The sequence below is a fragment of the Eublepharis macularius genome, chromosome 1, assembly GCF_028583425.1.
Source record: "Eublepharis macularius isolate TG4126 chromosome 1, MPM_Emac_v1.0, whole genome shotgun sequence".
In the NCBI taxonomy this organism is placed as follows: Eukaryota; Metazoa; Chordata; class Lepidosauria; order Squamata; family Eublepharidae; genus Eublepharis; species Eublepharis macularius.
The window spans coordinates 238,697,796-238,719,690 of record NC_072790.1 but is presented as its reverse complement, the minus strand read 5'-3'; the positions used below and the strand labels follow the sequence as shown (position 1 = coordinate 238,719,690).

General features: G+C 46.1%; 1 protein-coding gene across 1 annotated transcript in view; it reads left to right on the top strand.

Annotated features, from left to right (window-relative positions):
- Positions 1-3,521, top strand: part of ADAM15 (ADAM metallopeptidase domain 15) — a 76,163-nt gene extending 72,642 nt beyond the window's left edge. Inside the window, exon 26 of the mRNA XM_054973245.1 lies at positions 2,901-3,521. Coding sequence (XP_054829220.1) covers positions 2,901-2,961 — 61 coding nt within the window. The 3' untranslated portion in view covers positions 2,962-3,521. The remainder of the gene's footprint in view (positions 1-2,900) is intronic.
- Positions 3,522-21,895: the final 18,374 nt, after the last annotated feature.

The following is a 21,895-nucleotide window of genomic DNA, read 5'->3' as shown; positions in this document are numbered from 1 at the left end:
CGTCTGCCCCCTCACTGACGACTTCAGAGTAGCTAGTTTTTACCCCTCGTGACAGCCTCTTGAATTTCTTTTGTATGATTTGCAAGGCTCTTGTATTTTTTTGGGGGGGGGGAATAAACATAGCCCATTGGAACAGCAGATACTCTGTGCTGTGATGTCATGGAATGTTCACAAATATCCCAGCTTCTCAAAATAGAAGGATGTGTAGTAGGGATAGAGGGGGTTAATTTTATTTTTAAATCAAAAAACATAGTAAAGAGATTAGATAAAGAGGCAAAATGAGCTACAATCCTACATCCAGCGCACTTAAAAAGAACAGACCAGCTATCTAGTATTACTAATGTTGTTTTTAAAAACATGTACATCAGTATTTAGTTGTCCTCTCTTTCAAAAATCCAGAAGAGATTTCCAGCTAATTACAAAAATAGCCTTTTGTTGTCTACTGAATGTTAAAACCAGACGATTTTTGCTTAATTTGAACAGTTTAGCAAACTGCCAGATTTTTTTACCAATCTCTTGATAGTCAGTTTCTTAGAGCTTTTATATATATATATATAAATATATATTTTAAAAAATTGCAATAACCATTCTCTAATCCTTAAGAGGCCGAACAGGATTATTTTAGGATTTTGTGGTATGTTAAAGTCCTGTCTTTTGATTAAGGAGACGACTTTTTATAGCCAGAAGTAGAAGCCAAGAAAATAATTCATTTAATATCTCCATGACACATAATAGTGTGTGAGGTTCCACGTTCACCAGAACTCTTCAACCAATCAGATGTTACAAAATAAAAGAGTGGTGGAAAGCAGATTTTTTTTTAGTTCTTAGGTTTTTTTTAAAGACCGTAGCATGCCGTTATTTGGTGCACCTTAGAGGCAGACAAAGAATGAGATTTCAAGCTACTGCAGGCCAGGAACCATAAAAGCCAGAGGTAATAAATCAATTAAACTCCATAGCAACAAGTCTTAATGTCCCTGATTTAAGAGGGAAATTAAGGACCTTATGGGGAATTGTTGCTATGGTGTTTAATTATTTTGAAACCATGACCTGAATTTGAAACCATGAATTTTTAAATTTAAACAATTTAAAATCGTGGTCCGAATTTACAAGTGTGGGTTGGAAAATCTGCTTTATGCCCCCCTTTTTTTGTTTTGTGACTTCTGTCCTGATGAAGAGTTCTGCTGGACTTGGAGGTTTGCACACTGTTATGCGTCTTTGGGTTGGGCCTAATAAAAAATATTACCTGGATTGTGTTCTTGTCTTTTTGGATTTCAGTTAAGGGCCAGCACTGTGTTGACTGTTTTGATTTATTTATTTCAATTTAGAAGATTTATATTCCATCTTTCCTGTTTTACCCGAAGGCATCTTACGAAACACGACTGCAAGGTCAGGTGTTGCAATTGAAACAGGACCTGAAAATTACAAGCCAGCATTCACAAAATTCCCGAAAAACTGCTACTTAGGAATAGACTATTGGCTTGCCCCTAAAAAATTGAACCGAAAAGCATAACTCAGTTCATACTTCGTTTAAGACAAATGCCCCATAGGAGCGACCCAGCTGAAAATGAAGCTTGCAGAGAGTACGGAAGTCAGTCTGAGTTGGTGCTTTCCAATCCACCTTGGGGACTCCTTTCCACAGTATGGAGTCCTCAGTCAAAAAGGCTTGGGAATGGGTAGAGGCAGAATGTGGGTGGAGGACTAGAGAGGAAGCTGATGAGAGAAGTTCTGGCGGTAGAGGGACAGGTGGTCCTTCAGAGATGTGAGCCTCCAGGTCAAGAAGAGGTTTTATAGGCAAAAACCGGCACCTGGAATTGAGCTTAGAAACAAACTAGAATCTGTATTATGGATACAGAACATCTAAGCTCTGTAGATAGGCAGGGGGGGCTGCTTTCTCTGCTAATGGGAAGCTTCTGGGGTGTCTTCAAGGACAGCCCCATATGTTGTGTGTTATGTACAGTCAAGCCACTTCTGACTTACGGCAGCCCTGTGAATGAACGACCTCCAAAACGTTCTATCGTTGCAAGACCTGAGCAAGGCTCTTAAACTGGAGGGCATGGCTTCTCTTATTGAGTCAAGCCATCTCATTTTAGGCTGTTTTCTTTTCCTACTGCCTTCCACTTTTCCAGTGAGTCGTCTTCTAATAATGTCACTAAAGTACAAAGCATGCTCATAGCACCGGCAGAGTTTTTTAGAAAGTGGGTGGGGCTATTGTAAGGGCGGGGCTTGTTAATGGGGTGACAGAAGCTAGTGGGTCGGGCAGTTGCATGTTATTTGGAACAAGCTTGGCAAATTCTTTTTTTAATAATTAGGCCTTTTTTAAACGGGAGAAAACCCAGGCTTTCTCGGTCCGGGTGGAACTCTCTGTCTGGGGAGACCCGGGCCTGGCAGGATTTGCTATCTTCCCACCGGGCCTGCAAGACAGAGATGTTCCACCAGGCATTTGATGGCTGAGGCGGACGGGCCACCTAGCCAGCCTCCTGCCTTTACTGTCCATCTGCAGCTGGCCACCTGGCCTCACAGGTTTTGTTTCAGCGGGTTGTGTACGCTGCTGTTTTTAAGTAATCCGTATTACAGGTATTTTTATGTTGTGCTCCGCTCTGAGCCGGCTGCGGGAAGAGCGGATTATAAATACAATTAAATAAAATTTTAAAAAACTATCCCAAGACCAGCGGCACCTTGGAGACCAACAAGATTTTCAGGGTGTAAGCTTTCAAGAGTTTTCTCTGAAGAAGGGAGCCCTAACGCTCAAAAGCTTACACCCTGGAAATCTTGGTCTCTAAGGTGCCGCTGGACTCAAATCCTGCTGTTCTACTGCAGACCGACGTGGCTACCTCCCTGGACCTATCCCAACATGTTCACCCTCTTGTGTAACGCCGTCTCCTTTCTCATTCTTCTCACAGGCCTGCTCCTCCTCCTCCACCCACGTCGGCTGGTCTCCCAGCACACGTCCAAGAAGTCTAAGCCCACCCCTGCGCCCTTGAGAACCTGACAATGTTTGGACTTGCCTGCCTCTGGCTCCAGCTCGGGCCTGCCCCTCTCTAGCCAAGACGGGCTGCGGGGGACGCCGACGCCAGCTCTTTCTTGGTGCTTGCTCCGCTGGTTTTGGCTGCAGGCTCGGCAGAGAACTGTCAGCATCCTTGGCAAGAATTGGGGCCGCTCTTTCCGCAAACGGAGAACGTCACACCGCAGACTCGGCCCCAGCCCCACAGTTTGGCTCACAGCCTCCGCCTTGCTGAGGTTTCAGGATCTGGAAGCAAGGGGCTGTGAGAAAGTGGGAAAGTCTTTGCACTGGGAATAAGGGGGCAAGATCCCTCAACGAAGCTGTGTGTGAGAGTGAGTGAATGCTGCATTGGTGCGTGTATTTTCCGAGATCCGAGTGCGAGTTCAAGGGCTGGTGTTCCTGAACGGAACCCTCCCCGCTCCAATCCTAGCAGGAATTTCCCCTTAACTTAGACGTACCGGGCAGCTTTCGTCTTAATAATCTGCAACCATTTCAATAAAAGCAGACTGGATCACGCTTACCTTTTCAGTGTTTTTTCCCCCCCAAGCCTCTTTCTTCTAGTACCATTTCTCAAGGTGTGATCTCAAGCAAGACCTGGATGACGTGGACAGCTTGTGGCCCAAAGAATTCTGGTGCAGTGAGAGAGCGTGCTACCGCTGCTCGTGCACGATATCTCTTGCAGGTTGCGGCTTGTCCTCCTAATCCTCCTCCTAATGAGTCCAGAAGTCCACAAATTGTGGATGGCTTGGATAGCTGGCTGCTGTTTGTCGTTGCCAAGATCTCTACCTTTCCCCTGAAAGCGTGCTCAGAGAATCTGAGAAGTGGAAGGGGATCCGTCTCTTGCTTTATACAAATCTTTGGGCCCACTCCAAAGGAGCAGGGAAGATACGCGTCCTGTAGCACCTTAAAGACCAAGAAAATTTCCACGGCATGAGCATTTGAGAGTCAAAGTTACCTTTGTCACATAAAAGTAGGAATGGAGATCTCTGAGCCCTTATCCTGGTCAGGAGGTGGAAAAAAGTGTTGTGGGGGAAAGAGAGTCAGGATGCAGCGGTACAATGTAAAATCAGCTTGATTAAAAGATGGGAGAATTTCTCCTTGAAAGTTTATACACGGGAAATCCAGCTGGTCTTTAAGGTGCTACTGGACTCGAATCTTGCTCTGCAAGATAGTTTCAGGTAAGCAGTACAGCTGCTTACCTGAAACTATCCAAAGAAATTAAATGTCTCCTGTTTCCGGGCAACTCCAAAGCCCGGCACAGTAAAACTATGGGTTGATGAAAGGGTATGTGCCTGCAGGGCCGGCGCGTCCATGGAGGCAGGGCCAGCAACTGCCCTGAGCGCTGAGGTGCTGGAGGGGGCGCCAGGGGCAGGGGTGCACACCGCGGAGCTGGCAGTGGCAGTGCTGGTGGCTGAGCAGAAGGGCTGGGAAGCCGCCCACACGCCGCCTCGGCTGCCTGCTGCGCCTGACCCACAGCTGCTGCGCCCAGTCGGAAGCGCATGCTGCTGGCGGCAGTGTGGGGCAGTCTGAGCGGGCAACCTCCCAGCCCTTCTGCTCAGTTGCCCTGTGCTGCTGCTGTCACCGCCTGCACACAGCTGCGGCCCAGGCGCAGCAGGTGGCTGGGGCGGCGTGGGGCAACTGAGCGGGAGGGCTGGGAGGCCACCCGCGTGCCATCCCAGCTGCCTGCTGTGCCAATGGGGCCGGCTCGCAGTGGCATGCTGCGTGATGATGTCACATGCCGTGACATCATCACGCAGTCTGGGTGTGAGCGTGCGCTTTGTGCACGCTCACGGGGGTAGCAACAGCCCTGAAGCTGCCCTCGGCCTCAGGCGTCGGAAACTCTGTCACCGGCCCTGTGTGCCTGTACTGAGAGAGTCTCAAATTTGATTGATTTACGAAATTTGTATGTCGCCTTTCTGCCCTGCCGTGGCTGCCAAAGTTCAATTTGTAAATTAACGTGAGATATCCGTGAGTTCATACATCGTTGCTATTGTCACAAAGTTCAATTCCTGGCATCTTCAGCTGAAAAGGGATCTCAGGTAGCAGTTGTAGGGGGAAGGCTTTCTGTGCCCCAGACCCCAGAGAACACCTGCCAGTTGGAGTGGACAGTACTGAGCTCAGTGGGCCTACGGTCTGACTTGGTATCGGGCAGCTTCTCGCGGAAGAGATGGAACCCCCTTCCCCAGTTCACTTTGTATATCAGAGGACTTCGGTGAAGAGCACCCTATGCTTTCCCAATCTGGAACGGTACAAGGTATCTCCCACTCCCAAATTTGCTGTGATATGCTTGTAGAAAAGAGGTGCCCTGCTTTGTGCTGGAAGTTTGGGCCAACAGTTACCGGGAAAAGTTTATGGTTGTTGACCACATTGATAGTATAAAAGATTACTGTCCTGCATGTTTTAAGCTGTTCAAAACAATTACATTTTTAGACTGCCTCTGTCTTATAAGTTTGTGCTTGCTCAAGGACTCACGATACTTGCCTCCCCCCCCCACACACCTTAGTTCTTCCTGTGGGTCCCACGTCACACAAAAGGGAATTGGAAAGAGATCAGAAACTGATTTCGGAGTCTCCGATCCACCCCTCTAGTACCCACCTGACAGCAAGGAATCATGTTCAAGAGTTCCCTGGAACTCCACCTGAGCATCATGCAACAGGTTGGGTAATGTCCCCAAAGGGTGTGACGGATACACCCTGGAATTTCTTATTCAAGGAGACAGTTGGGTGTTGTTTGAATGTAAGAATCCCTGGCTAATTTCTAGGGGAGTAGTGGTGTTGGCAGGGGGAGGTAGTGATGTGATAGTCAGTGGTAGAAACAGAACTACAGATTTCCTGCAGTCCATAGCCTAATGTCAGTCCTAGAATTGATTATATTCTGTTTCAGCAATTCTTCAACCCCGTATTGGATCCTTGCTAATGCTATGTCTTTGTAAACTTTTATGCATTTACCCTATGATACTGTTTACGGAAATGTCTTTGACACTGTATGAAAATGCCTGCCCTTGTCCTTGCTACTGATTGTACTAATCTCACACTATGTAATCCGCCTTGAGTCTCGGTGAGAAAGGCGGACTATAAATGTCATAAATAAATAAAATAAATATAGGCCATCCTCAGGGGCATGGAGGATGACGTGACGTGCTTTGCGCCGATTCATGAAGCAGTCAGTAGCTTTCTGGTGTAATTAGTCTGCAAAAGCGGGTAGCCATGACAGTCCGTAGTAAAATCCCGCAACAAAACCCGTGCCGTACCTTCTCTGTTACCAACCGAAATAACACAACACTGCAAGTTTTTGAGTGGTTCAGAACTCTGTGCCTAAGGAAGAGTTCTGAGGAACTTGCAAGCTTGTACAACAGGTTGTACTTTGGTCAGTCTTAATAAAAAGTGTAGCTTGGATTTGGGTTTTGGTTTATGGCGTAAAGTGGTGATTGTATGTCCATCCCATAGTTGCACGGTGGAGGCCAGAACGCTGACATGGGCTGATCCAGGCTCATGTTGATGGTGCGGTAGAAATTGCAGACAGTCTAGTTAAATTTTTCCAAACTGTCATCTTCCCGTAGGAGTAGCTGATGAAGAAATCATCAGTCTCAGACAAACTCTTCCTACCCACAACATTGGTCTGTAATACCTTGGCATGCTGTGTGATCACACCAGGTACTTGCTCTGTAGTTCTGTCAAATCTTTCCTTCACTTTCTGGCTTCAGCTTTCAGAGTGGCTTGTGACATAAAACAAGGTGCCCCCCGAATGTCATAGACTCCAAACAACACCCAGAGTAGGGGAGGGGAATTGCAACAGTAAAAGCAGCAGGAGATCTTTGGAAAACCTTGTGTGAAACACATCAGAATTATTTCTCTTAAGACTTTTTGCAAAAGAGTTTTTTAAAAACTGTGATACTTAAAAGGCTAGCAAAAAGGAGTTCCCCCCTTCCCTTGGAAAGAGGGAAATGAAGGGTGACAGATGGCCACCCCAAGTATTTATTTATACCCCACCTTTCTTCCCCATGAGAACCCCAAGTGGCATTCATTCATTCATTTTCATTCATTCATTCATTCATTCATTCATTCATTCATTCATTCATTCATTCATTCATTCATTCATTCATGTGATTTATAATCCGCCTTTCTCACTGAGACTCAAGGCGGATTACATAGCATGAGATTAGTACAATCAATATCGAGGATATTTCCATACAGTATCAAGGTCATTTCCACAACAACGTCATAGGATTTTACAAAGACGCAACATTAGCAAGGAACCAATACAGAGTTGAAGAATTGCTGAAACAGAACGTAAATCATTCTTTTCTCATTTTATCCTCCTATAACCCTGTGAAGTAGATTAGGCATAAGCCCGTACGAGTGGCCCAAGGTCACTCAGTGATTTTCTGTGGCCGAGTGGGGATTCAAACCTTGGTTTCCTAGCTCCTAGTCCAGTGCTCTAACCACCACACCACATTGGCTCTCAGTAAGTAAGGAGGGAATGCCACATTCTTAAGAAGGCTACTTCATCTGTTTTTCTCATGGTGGATGCTAATCCTGCACTTATTTATTTATTTATTGGGTTTATAGTCCGCTCACCCTGCAAGTGGGCTCAGAGCGGATTGCAACCAGAATATAAAAATACAACATGGTAGCATAACAATAAAAATTCCAACAAATAATCATTAAAACAGCTGCGCACATATTGCAACGACCCGGGATGCAATAATGAAATCATGAGAACAAGACCGATCTAAGAGAGCTGGAAGGTTCAGATGAGAAAAAAATGCCTTGGACCCAATGGCTGAAGCCTATAAATGTCAAAACTATCGCCTTGGAGTTGTGCCAGGAAACAAGTAACCAGTGTCATTTTTCTATAGCATGGGGTAATAATGCCGTTTCCTGCTTGAGCCTCAATAGACGACGCAAAGATCAGAAGAATCTGTAGAACGTGGCCATGGAATATCAGGAGGGGCCGTGGCTTAGTAGAACTGGATTCAGTCCCTGTCTCCTTTTAAGAGTTAAGAGTTACCAGGGGTTAAAGGTAAAGGTAGTCCCCTGTGCAAGCACCGAGTCATTACTGACCCATGGGGGGACGTTGCACCACGACGTTTTCTTGGCAGACTTTTTACGGGGTGGTTTGCCATTGCCTTCCCCAGTCATCTGCATTTACTCCCAGGAAACTGGGTACTCATTTTATCGACCTCGGAAGGATGGAAGGCTGAGTCAACCTTGAGCCGGCTACCTGAACTCGGCTTCCGCCGGGATCAAACTCAGGTCGTGAGCAGAGCTCAGGCTGCAGTACTGCCACTTGCCACTCTGTGCCACGGGGCTTAAGAAGGACCTTTTCTCTGCCTGAGAGCCAAGCTACAAGTGACGCCTTGCACAGGTTGGACACTTGTCAGCTTCCCTCAAGTTTTGATGGGAAATGTAGGCGTCCTGGTTTTACAGCTTGGCTCGCCATTACAGCTGCAAGACCTGGATGCCTACATTTCCCACCAAAACTTGAGGGAAGCTGACAAGTGTCCAACCTGTGTCAGGCATCACTTGTAGCTTGGCTCTGAGACTACAGAGCCACAGCCAAGGAACTCGAAGGCTGCCCACTGCCTTATAGTACCTACCTGGGCACTGGTAGCATCCTCTTTAACCCTCTCTTAGTATCCCTCCACCTTCAGAGTTGAGGCAAGTGGCCGTGACAAAAAGGGCTTTCTCGGTGGTGGCCCCGGCCGTAGAATCTCAGCCCCCCAGCACTATACTAAGCCTGTAGCCTTTTATTGATTAATCTGCCTCAAGTCTCAATGGTAAAATGGATTATAAATGCAGTTAATAAACAGGCAAGAATTCATGGGAATCTCTTGCAACAAGAAAAGAGGATTTTAATTGGCTTTCATCCTCCCTCCCTTTGCTTTTTTGATGATAGTTTTAATTGTTTGCTGCCGGTTTTAGTTAATTGCCGTTTTCAGCTCTGCTGATGTATGCAGAAGGTTCTAGGTTCAGCCCCTGGCATATCCATCCCACATATCAAAACTCTCTTCCTGCCCGAGATCTTGGAAAAAAACAACAGCTGCCTGTCAGATGCTGAGCTTGAAAGATCGATGGCCTAACGCAGCGTAAGGCAGCTTCATCTGTTCAAGGTGCAAGCGGGAGGGAAGCTGTCCCCAAATCAATAACAATTGTTGGTGGCCAGATGTGCTTCGGTGTCATCGAGGATAACATTCCTGATAGCTTGTCGTTCAGCTGAGTGAGGGATGCTGCTGCAGATAACCTCAATATCCAATCTTGGGAAGGTATCTTGATTCCTTTTGATAGCTCAATCCCTAAGCTTTGAAACTGTGAGTGGTTATTCCCCTATGTATCCGCTAGGGGGCGCCCCAGCATGAGTTACCATCCCTCCATATTGGGTGTTGCGAACAACATTGTCTGTTTGGGTCCAAGAGATTTTAAACAATAGGTGAAAATGCTGCCCTTTATTTGGGACAATTTCTGTTAGCTGTAAGAACAGGCTCCGGCTTTGAAGTTTTCACACTTTGTTCGGCAGGCCGGTTCCCAGTGCGAGAGATGCAAAATTCCCGTTGTTCATGTCTGAGGCACCAAATTTTTAATTTCCCTACTTCAAACAGATGGAAGGAAGGGCTTGCGGGCTGGGGCAGAGTTTAATCTTCGCCGATGGCACCAAATGAAAAAATTAGAGGTTTCCAACTTCTGTACTTGGGCAAAACATCTAACAAATTGTGAGGGGCCCAAGAAAGAATGGCAACTGGGTCAGCAAAATTTCGTGGTTATGTTTGCACCTCACATCTTCAATCGCTCTTTCTTGTTTTGCCCACAGTGGAAGGGATTTCAAAGTTCTGCTGTACCCGAAACACCTAAGGAGTTGTTGGGGGTTTGAATAGATCAAAATTTCATAGTTTGGGCTCATGTCTCTAACCACCGTGAAGGTTCTCCAAAACCAAACTTTCGAGGCAGAACCTAATGGTTCCTGTCAGGATGACCTGGGACCGCCATTTTAGATTCTTTCTGGTTAGGCTTCTGGTTGTTTTTTGTCTTTGGTTTCTGTGTTGCATAATTTTCGTTGTGATTTCTTAAAACGTACCTCACGGGTGTACGTTCCTCTGTTGTGGCATTCTTTTAATTTTTTCCTCAATTTTTGAACCCAATTAATCCCTGCCACCTTTTGCATACCATGTACACACAACTGATCTGCCAGTAGCTTCGCAAAATGTATACATTTTTACAGGAAATAGAAAATGGACTCCTGGTTTCATTTCTCACAGGGAAGAATCAAAAACCAAAATGAGGCATACTCAAACTTGCAAGGTTGTGTAATTTGATCTTAGCCCTCAGCTCTTGCCTGGAAGAAGAGATCTGGTATGGTGTGGTGGTCCAAGTGTTCGCTTAGTATTTTGGAGACCCCAGTTCGAAAACTCACTCTGCCTTTGAAGAGTTCTGGGTGACCTTGAGGAAGTCACTCTGTCTAGCCTACCTCGCAGGTTTGTTGTGAGAATAAAATGGAGAAGGGAAGAATGATGTTGTAAGCTGCTTTGGGCTCCCCTTTGGGGAGAAAAGCGGGGTATAAATAAATTCGGTAAGAGAGCAAAGAGTTTGATAAGAGAAGAACGAACTCTTGGCCAGTCCTACTCCCAAGCGGAGCATCTGCTCACCTGAAAAGCTGACTACCCCAGGTGGGGCATCGGCCCTGGCTGCCCTCCACCCCGCTTCCCCATGCCCTGCGTCTTGGCAGGAGCTGCAGAGTATCTCCCACAGTCCCTCCGCCTGCCCCCTCCCTCTCTGTGAGAACAAAGGTTCCCTTGTGCTGCCCAGCCACACGGATCCACGTTTATGGGCCTTCGCACCCTGTAATTTCTTCAGGTACGTGACTCTCGACAGGAGCCCCAGCTGCCAGGGCACAGCCTTTTCTGTGTGAACTAGCCGGGGATGAGGCAGTTGGGCCAGGCAATCCAGAGAAGGTGGTGCAGGCTCGGCCGGGCCTTCAGCTTGGAGTAGGGGAGAGAGTGCCGTGGGCAAACTCATGTGCAGGAGTGATAACTTTATTTGGTGGAGTCTTCGAGGGTGTGTCGTTCATGGATGTAAGAAACGAAGGATGCCCATTAGGCAGGGATCAGAGCTGACTGCACAGACTCAAGAACATGGAGAAGAGCATCTGAGTTCTTGAGCCCGTGTCACTTTGATATTTATTCATATTAAAAAATCTACACTCTTCCTTTTCCTTGTGGCTCAAAGGAGTTTACAGTTCTGAAGTGAAACCATCCATAATACAATCAAAAAGAGTCCAGTAGCACCTTTAAGACTAACCAATTTTATTATAGCATAAGCTTTCGAGAATCAAGTTCTCTTCATCAGATGCCTGATCAAAACTGGGCATGCTATAATAAAATTGGTTAGTCTTAAAGGTGCTACTGGACTCTTTTTGATTTTGCTACTACAGACTAACACGGCTAACTCCTCTGGATCTACATCCATAATACAATCAAACCCCATTAACCCCCCCCACGAAGAAAATACCTTCAACTCAAGCTCCATTAAAAGCACGAATTTTAAAAATCTTGACAGCATGTCTTAAAAGCTTCTAAGAACAGTGCCATTTTAGTAAAGAGTCCAGTAGCACCTTTAAGACTAACCCACTTTATTGTAGCATAAGCTTTTGAGAACCGCAGCGCTCTGCATCTGACGAAGAGAGCTATGGCTCTCGAAAGCTTATGCTGCAATAAAGGTGCTACTAAAGGTGCTACAATAAAGGTCGTAAAGGTGCTACTGGACTCTTTACTATTTTGCTACTACAGACTAACACGGCTAACTCCTCTGGGTCTCGTGCCATTTTAGGGGAGCCCATTCCACAAGGTAGGGGCCACTATTGAAAAAAAATGGATCCCAAGAGGGCCAGATTAAGTGGGAGGGGGGCCACAAAATGGCAGCTAGAGGATCATAATTGGCTTAGTGACAGAGATTATGGTAGTTACACCCGCCGTCCCTGAATTAGAGGCTTAAAACTTTATTCCCAGTGAAATGTGTGACTGCTGCTAGAGAGCTCTGCCGTTTCTCTGGAAGTAACTAATCTTAACCCCAAATGTAACACAGGGAAGTAATAGATCAGCCACTTCTTCTCGGGGCAAAGATTGTGCTGTTGTCGTTGTACTCACGCATCTCTTTCCTCCCTTGTTCCTACCTTTAATTCTTCTTTGCCGTGCCCTTTCTAAGTGAGAGTCTGCATTAAACTTTGCAAAATAGTAAAGAGTCCAGTAGCACCTTTAAGACTAACCCACTTTATTGTAGCATAAGCTTTCGAGAACCACAGCTCTCTTCGTCAGATGCATGCATCTGACGAAGAGAGCTGTGCATCTGACGAAGAGAGCTGTGGTTCTTGAAAGCTTATGCTACAATAGGGTGGGTTAGTCTTAAAGGTGCTACTGGACTCTTTACTATTTTGCTACTACAGACTAACACGGCTAACTCCTCTGGATCGTTAAACTTTGCATGTTCTTCTGTTGTAGTCTAGTCCCACTAGAGAACGAACCTTCTACAGAAAAGACACGGAGCCCAATTAATAAGAAATCATCAATTAACGGGCTTTATCTTGCAATCTGATGCAGCGTCACTCCAGTCTGGGCCCACTGAAACCATTGCGTTTATACCGGAGTAACTTCATGTAACTCTGCCAAGCCAATTCTTTTCTGGCTGCACCCTTTCTTTCGCTGTAGATGAGGCGCACACATCACAGCAGGCTCCTGTAGAAGGAAACACATTTCCCTCCAGTGGGAGAAAGGGTTGCCTTCTCTAATGGGGCACCTTTCCCGTGGGTTTTATCGGCGCTTGAATCCAAAGCCAGTGTTTTGAAATTGTCTGCCCTGATTAACTGGGGCCAGTTCTTTAGTTGATCGAAACGGCTTCATCAGTTGAACGTCGCAGCCCTCGTTCCAATCTCTCCTGTCACTGGGCCTGTGTGACAGCAGGAGAGAGAGACGTAGCCGTCTTTCCCAAGGAGTTGTCAAATGCCGATGGCGTCATTAGAATTGCCAGCTCTTCTGTTTTCCTGTCAGAGCTTCTGAAACTTGACAGCCAAATGCCGCTTGCAGGAACTCGGCTTCTTACAATTACTGGGCCTGCAATGAATTGTGTGTTGCCACCGTGCAAAGCACAGTCACCCTGTCTGGAAAACAACTTGGCAGCCTCTTTGCCGCTGTCGCTGTCTGCTCTGGATCTGGCCCTCTTGATTTGGACTTGGGGGGAGTTCAACAAACCAAGTGCTTTTTCTATAGGAACGCAATCCCTAAACACGCGCGAAGTCTTCACCACCATGAATGTCAGATCCGGTACATGTTATCCTTCCAAGGAGCTTAGTGCAGCATGCTGGCTTTGCCTTCCTCCATTTTATCTGCACAGCAGTCCTGTGAGGGAGGCCAGGCTAAGAGAGTGTGGATGGCTCGAGCAAGTCAACAAGCCTCGTGGCTGGGTGGAGATTTAAACAATGGCTTTACTAGTCCAACACTCTAGCCCCGCACAATACTATCACAATACTATCAATTGGAGAGGAGGCCATTTGCCTCTCAAGTTCTTGTCCTATTTGCGGCTCTGGAAGCATCTGGGAGGGACTGTGGCTGAGTGGAAGAGCCTCTGCTTTGCATGCAGGAAGTGCCAGGTTCAAATCCCAGCATCTCCAGTTAAAAGGACCAGGCAGTAGGCAACGTGAAAGACCTCTGCCTGAGACCCGGAGAGCTGCTGCCAGTCTGAGTTGACAATACTGACCTTGATGGACCAAGGGTCTGATTCAGTATAAAATAGCTTCATGTGTGTTCATGTACGTTGCTGTTGCTGAATTAGATGGGCTCTCTCAGTTGGCTCCAACAGAGCTTGTGTTCTTAACCTCGATAGCTTAGTTGAGCATCTGTATTTAGGGGCAGTCTACCACGGATCATTCATTGCTAGAAGGGCCAAAACAACAAGGGAGTGCTGATGCTTCCATGCTCTTTTTTTCTTTTCTTTTTTTTTTTGCAGGCTTCTGAGTAAGTATTTCTCCTGTTGCTGCTCAACCAGACGGCCTTGTGGTCTGATCCTGCCCTTCTATTTTCTTCTGCTTCTTAAATGTGCCTCGAGAGGTGATACACTGATTCATCAGAAGCCAGATCTGCTTTGTCAACTTGTGCCGCAGCATTTCAGAAAAAAACCACAAACTTGTCTGGGGTTCTCCTGAAATTCTATTGCAGAGCACCTCTTGACATGAAAAGGGATTTGTATTCATTCTGGCTTTCCTCTGCTTAACTGAGTTTGTAACCTTTTTCATAACTGCAAAGCCCCAAAGCTTACACAGACAGTCCCTGACAGCCAGGGCCTTCCTTCCAAGTCTTGGCTAGACCAATTTCCTCCTCCACCCCCCCTTTTTGTGGTATCCGCAAAGACCGGATTAAATCTTATAAGAAGAACCTTGCTGCCGCAGACCAATGGTCTGTTTGCTCCAGTATCCAGGTAGTGACCTAAAAGGCTCACAGCTCGAGCACAAAGTTCCAGCCACCTTTGCCCCTTGTTGCCCTTTGATACTTGACACTCAGAGGAATGTCTATCTATCTATCTATCTATCTATCTATCTATCTATCTATCTATCTATCTATCTATCTATCTATCTATCTATCTATCTATCTATCTATCGGAAACAGATCCATTAGGGAATGGTAGCTGGAAAATTATTACACAGGCATAAAGCCGAGCACAGAGATGAACTCTAATCTAACCTAATGTCTAATGTGAAACTGGCTGGGCCCTGTGAGGAATAATGTGAGCAACAAAACGGGGCTACCACAAACAAGGTAGGAATCCATATACCCCCTGGAGGGGGGCGGATCCCCAGGAATATAGAAAAAGAGGATTTTATAGACTGACCAAAAGAAAAAAAAAGTGGTGTGGGAGGGTATTTCTTTTAAACAGCTGAGTGTGATGCGGGAGTTGTTGAATGTTGAGAGTTGGTTAAAGGTAAAGGGAGGTATAATTGCCTGCTCAGGCTCCTAAGAACTTCAAGAATTTTGGAAGGGAAGATTGGGGTGGAGTCCAAGTTGTCTCACCCCAACCCTTGCAGACCCCCTATTTTGTTCATTGGCTGGGCCCCTAGGCTTTCAGGTGTTTCGGCCCCCCTCCGGCACTTTAGTCTTTCACCCCACGACAGCTAACAGCCCGACCCTGGTACGACAGGTACTAGACTGCAATACATAGCCCTAGATCCATTTTGAGGGTCTCCTGAAGAATTCTATTCATATATACTTATGATGAGAGTACATATATGGATAAATATATATGTACACATATTGCTACAGTGCAGAGTGTAAAGTGCCTTTAACCACTGGAGCCCTAGGGCGCAGGTAACACTCATAGCTCCTTTGCCATGTGAGTTGGGCTAGAAAATGCACATTTTGTCGTGCGACCTGGGCAGCAGATTGGTGTTAATAGCTCCCCAATGTGGCAGAATTAGCTGTGCGTTCTTCATGCATGATGCACTCGAGCCCGTGAAGATCCGTCTGTGTCAGAAAACTGTCGGACAAGAAGCCATTTCCCAGTCTTCACAGGGTGGGAGTCTGATTTAATATTGTACATTACTCTGTGGTTAGAAAGGTTTGGTGAGAAGTTAGTTCTCCGCAGGAATCTCTCCATACCAGTTCTGCTTTCTGCTTTGATCTGTTTTCCCCGGCATCCAAGCGCTTTGATTCGGTTTTAATTAATTTAGACTTCAACTGGACCTGTTTAAACTGCTTTCTCTCTCCACCCTCTAACAATCTGAGGTTTTATCTGACCCAGGCATTGGCCTATTTTCAGTGCGCAGCATTAGACCATGCAAAGCGATGCTAAGGGCCTTGGACCATGGGCTGAGCGTTTCAGGTTGATCCCTCATCCATTTTGGTCATCGTAGTGTTTCCCTTGCCAGGGCGTGCTTACAGTGTTGGACAAGGCTTCATGAGTACCGAGTTCAAATCCCTACTCAACGTTGACCTTTGGACCTTTGAGCCAGTCGCTATCTCTATCTGACCGACCTTGCAGGGTTCTTATGAATTGAAGGAGGGCCGGAATTGTGTCATCTATCCTGAGGAAGAGATTAAAATCAAACTAATAATTAAATTGTGGGGTAATCTTTTGTGTTTGTGCCAACATTTATCTCAAGAGAGTTTTGAACAGCTGATTTCAGAGCCATTTGTTGAAAGCCTGTCTTCCCCTCAACTCCTTACCCAACATACTGAATGTATTTGTTTGAAAAATACGTATTCCATCTTTCTGTCATAATAAAGGCCCCCAGGGCAGTTTCCTAAAAGAGAAATGAAAGAACGCAAGTACAGAGTTGCAATGCAACAGAATATCTGGCTCAAAATCCAGCCACAAACCAAGCAGTAAAATCCAAGAATGTTGATTTTAAAAGAGGCAATCTATACATGATATTAGAAAAGCTCCAATGATATTAGAAAAGGCCCAGTGGCACCTCTGAGACAGCTCACTTCTTCAGATACAGCTGTGCCTCACGAAAGCTCATACCCTACCTCAAATTTTGTTAGCCTTGTAAGTACTATTGGACTCTTGCTCTTTTCTAAGTCTGCTACAGACAGACTAATGCGGCTACCCATCTTGATCTATATGTGATATATAAAAGCAGGGAAGGCAAATGAAACTGGGGTCAGCTGGCCTCTAAATAAAGCTGAGGCTGGTAAAGCCAGGTATACATTAGTGGAGAGAAAGTGCCATGACTGGGTGCCACCACTGACAAGGCCCTGTCTCTTTGGTACCCTCACATTCTACTTTTGAAGGGCTAGCTCGGGGGTCCCCAAACTTTTTTAACCCATCGGCACCTTTGGAATTTGAGAGGGGGCGAAGTAAGCACCACCCCAAAATGGCTGCCACAGGAGGCAGAGCTGAACCCAAAATGGCTACTGCATGAGGTAGAGCCAAATGTAGTATCCTCCAGCAAAGCCTGAAGGGGGAATGGATACTGGCTAAGGAAAGGTCAAGTGCTTACCATTCCTCCTAATCCTCCAGTTGAAACCTCTTTCTTTTGAAAGAGGGATGCCAATAACAAGCCCTGCATTATATATGCCCCCCTTCTGAAAAGCTCGGCAGGTGCGAAGGCAAGTACTGGGGGGCTCCATGGGGCCCACAAACACCATGGCCAAATCCACACACACTCACCATCCGCTTATCTTGCGCAGTCATGGCAGTTGGGTTCATTCCGCTACCATGCTGTGCATCATCACATTCACCCTCCCAGTGCGTCTTCGTGGCGCAATCAGTTCTCCACACGCTACTGAGTAAAGCATTATAGTGGGCGGTTCCCTCCTCCGTCGTCAGCATTGACAGCGCGGGTCACTTCCCTTTTTAAAAAAAAAAAATAATAATTTTGCGCTATACCAATATTCCGACTTTTAAGAAATGGCAAGGTTCCCTCCCCCTCAACTTGACTGGCCCATTTTTTGCTCATCATCACAGACCACTTTCTAACAATTGGCTGGTGACATGCACATGCTCCAGGGACCGTTTCTTTTCCCGCGCAAACCGCTGCTCACTAAAGTAGGTTTTGCGGTATACCGACCTTTATTGTGCAAATGCGCTATGAAAGCCCTTTAAAAAAAAAAAAGGGCCAAGCAAAAACAGATTTCCGCCATTATCACGTGGTACGGAAAGGAGACGCAATTGTGGTGCGGGGAACACACGGAATAGGAAAGCATGTGAGTATCTGCTTGAACAGCGCCACGGTTGTGAAAAAGGTGCGGAAACAAAAAGGAAGTGTGGATTCGGCCCATGTTAGGAAACCCTGGACTTGTCCATATGAAACAGGAATTCCTTTAGCTGCTGTCTGAATGGCATTTCGACTCCTTAGCACGTCACCACAGAAGAATTAAAATATTCCCTTTCCGCCAGCACAAATCGAGGCTCATGGTGTTATACAAACATACATTCTAGGAAGATTTAGCATTTGGATATGGTTGAGGGTCGATGGTACAGTTTAAGCTGCTTAGAGGCCAGCCCTCCCTCCTGTGGTCTTAGGAAACTTGATGACCTAGGGTGCTATGTAGAGACTTGTTGTTTGGGTTGATCACCCGAAAGTAGAAAAAGGTTGTTCGGGTTGATCACCTCAAAGCAGCAAAAACAGGCCGCCAAGAGAAAAAAGTGGATATTTCTACTTACTTGGAGGAATCCCTGAGGATACTGAAAAATATGCGTAAATTAACTAAAGATACCTCCCCCCTCCCGAAAAAACAGTAACCTGTTAATAGGGTTGCCAGCCTCCAGGTAGTGGCTGGAAATCTCCCGGAATTACAACTGATCTCCAGGCCACAGAGATCAGTTCACCTGAAGAAAATGGCTACTTTGGGGGGTAGACTGTATAGAATTATGCCATGCCAAGGTCCTTTCCCTCCCCAAACCACACTTTCTCCAGGTTTCACCACCTAGATCTCCAGGAATTTCCCAACTTGGAGCTGGCAACCCTACCTGTTGAAGACTGTGGAGAGCAAGGAAGGGCAAAGGAAATTGGTTTGCCAGGTGCTTGAGAGTTTAAAATATCCTGGATGGGAACAGATGGGATTGTGTAATTTCTAAATTACACACATCCCCCAACTGATTTGGGCTCGTAGCTGCAACTGTAACTAGGCCAGTTATGGAGAAGTGGTCCATCAACGGCTCTTAGCCACGGTGACTAAATGGAACCTCCATATACAGAGGCAGTCAATCACAGGACACCAGTGCTAGGAGGCAACAACGGAAGGCCGTGGCTTCTGTGCCCTGTTTTTTTCCCCATCAGGGCAATGGTTGGTTGTTGTGCGAAACAGGAGGCTGGACTAGACGAATCACTGGCCTGAATAGAGACGTAAATTCTTATCTCACTACAGATGCTAATTTCTGCTCTAATTGGGCTCCATTGTACCTTTACATCCTGTAAACCTACCTTGCAACATCCTTCCAGGCTGGGATATAAAGGCTCAGGGATCTACTTGTATCTGGAGAAGTCAGGGATGTAAAGGTACAAAGGTACTTGTATTTGTATCTGGAGAAGGCATCTTTGACTCTCGAAAGCTTATACCCTAGAAATCCTTGTTGGTCTTTAAAATATTTTGTTGTTATTATTGAGCTTCAAAGGCTCAGGCAGGTGGGTAAAATACAAGAGTTCCAAAAAAAATAGAGAGCCAGTTAGGCGTACTGGTTAGAGAGAGATACGAGGATCTGGGAGACCCAGGTTTTAATCCCCACTCTGTCATGGAAGCTCACTGGGTGACCAGACACACGCTGTCAGCCTAACCTACCTCGCAGGTTTGTTGTAAGTATAAAACAGAGGAAAAGAGAATGGTGTAAGCTGCAATGGAGAGAATGGCGTAAAATAAAATAAAAATAAAAATAAAAAATTAAGACGTGTCCACAGAAAAAAACCTTGTTTCCCTCAAATCTAAATATTGAAATCTGAATCGAAAAACACCGCTTTCGTCTGCTGTATGTCTGAATTCAAGGTTGGGATTTTTAAACATTGGTGGGAGGGATATATCTTTTCCTTCATGTGTTAGTTCTACTACTGTCAATAGGATTTACTCCCACGTAAGCTCCCAGAGGTTTGCGGCCTTTATCACACTGCTGTGTTTGCTATCTTATTTCCACCAATGAGCCAATCTCTGCCGTTTTCCAAAAAGTGATACATCTGTTGACCGTCAGACTCAGGAGTCCTTTAAGAACAGAATAAAAGCTCTGCAGGATCGGTCCGGTCTGTCTGTCTCCCACAGTGGCCAGTCAAACGCTCCTGGGAAGTCCACGGGCAAGACGCAAAGGAAATAGCCTTCCTTTCCTATTGTCCTCAGGCACCTGGTGTTCAAAAGTATATGATAACAACCATAATAATATTCAATTTATATACCGCTCGTCAGGACAACTTAACACCCACCAGAGTGGTGTGGTATTATTATCCGCACAACAATCACCCTGTGATAGTATCTCTGTCCATTTAGCTATCATGGCAGACAGCGATGAATAGATCTCTCTTCCTCCGTAAGTTTCTCTGATCCCCCTTTTAACACTACCTGAGCTGGCGGCTACCACCACATCCTAAGGCATTGAGTCCCTTAACTGAATTCTGTGTTATGTGAATGTGCTTCTATTTATCTGTCCTGAATCGACTTCCTGTCACTTTTATTAGTGCCCTAGAGTTCTGGTATTGTGGGAGAGGGAGAATAAGCTCTCTCCGTCCATTTTCTCCACACCATGTGGTGGAGAGTGCTGTCAAGTCACAGCTGACTTATGGTGATCCTTGGTGGGGTTTTCAAGGCAAGAGACTAACAGAATCATAGGGTTGGAAGGGACCTCCAGGGTCATCTAGTCCAACCCCCTGCACAATGCAGGAAATTCACAACTACCTCCCCCCTCCCAGACACACCCCCAGTGCCCCCTGCTCCATGCCCAGAAGATGGCAAAACACCTCCAGGCTCCCTGGGCAAACTGGCCCAGGGAAAAATGCTTCCTGACCCCAAATGGTGATCAGCATTACCCTGGGTATGTAAGAAGGGACCATGAGAATTAAGCACTGATCTAACCCTTCCTATGAGATAGTCTGAGTTTTTTTCTATCCTCTTTCTCCTATAGTTTTATAAAAACTTTACTGTGTTCCCCTGCCCCCCAAACTTGTCTTTCCAAACACATTAACCTTCCCTCTTAATGAAGATGTTCTAATGACCGGGTCATCTGTTAGCCATTTATTTCACATTTCTATTCCGCCCTCCCCGCGAGCGGGCTCAGGGCGGATAACAACATATACTGAAATCTCCTGAATGGAGGGTCAGGGAGTTAGGTGTGAAAGGTCATTTGAATGTGTATGAGAAGCACTGTGGTTTAGCGTAGAGTGTAGCTTTAGGCGGGTAGGATTCGAGTCCAGTGGCACCTTAAAAACTAACAAGATTTTCAGATCAAGATGCGTTAGTCCAGAAAAGAGCTAGAGTCCAGTAGCACCTATAAGACTAACAAAATTTGTGGTAGGGTATGAGTTATGGTGAGCCACAGCTCGCTTCTTCAGATATCTGAAGAAGTGAGCTGCGGCTCACGAAAGCTCATACCCTGCCACAAATTTTGTTAGTCTTTAAGATTTCCAGAGTATACCCTTTTGAGATTCTGAAGAAGGGAGTTCTGGTTCTCGAAAGCTGGTACCCTGAACATCTTGTAGGTCTCTAAGGTGCCACGGGACTCGAATCCTGCTAGTGTAGAGTGCTGGACTACGAGTGAGGAGGCCTGGGTTCAAATCCCCACTGAGAAGCCTGAGATAATTCTATGCTACACATGCACTTTCAGCCAAACCCTCCATCACAGGGTTGTTTTGAGGATGAAATGGAGGTGCCACTCGTGGGCTATCACATTGTGTTCTATTGGAACTAAAGCAAACGACTCATAGAATCTTAGGGTTGGAAGGGACCTCCACGGTCATCTAGTCCAACCCCCTCCACAATGCAGGAAATTCACAAAGAAGAAGAGTCCCGAAGAAGAGTCCTCTGTGGCATCTTGGAGGCTAACTTGTTTATTGCCACACAAGCTGGTTTGGGCATGGGTTTGATTTGTTTGTTTGTTTATAGTCCGCCTTTCGCACTGAGACTCAAGGCGGATTACACAGTATGAGATTAGCACAATCAGTATCAAGTACATTTCCATAAACAATGCCATAGGGTAAATAGATATAGCCAGGGCTTTTTTTCTGGGAATAGGGGTGGCGGAACTCAGTGGTGGAACTCAGGACCACACAATTATGTCACTTTGGGTCAGCTGGAACAAGGGGGGAGTTTTAATCGCCCTCGGCGAAAATGGTCACGTGGCCGGTGGCCCCGTCCCGTGATCTCCAGACAGAGAGGAGTTTAGATTGCCCTCTGCACCACTCCAGCGGCACGGAGGACAATCTAAACTCCCTTCTGTCTGG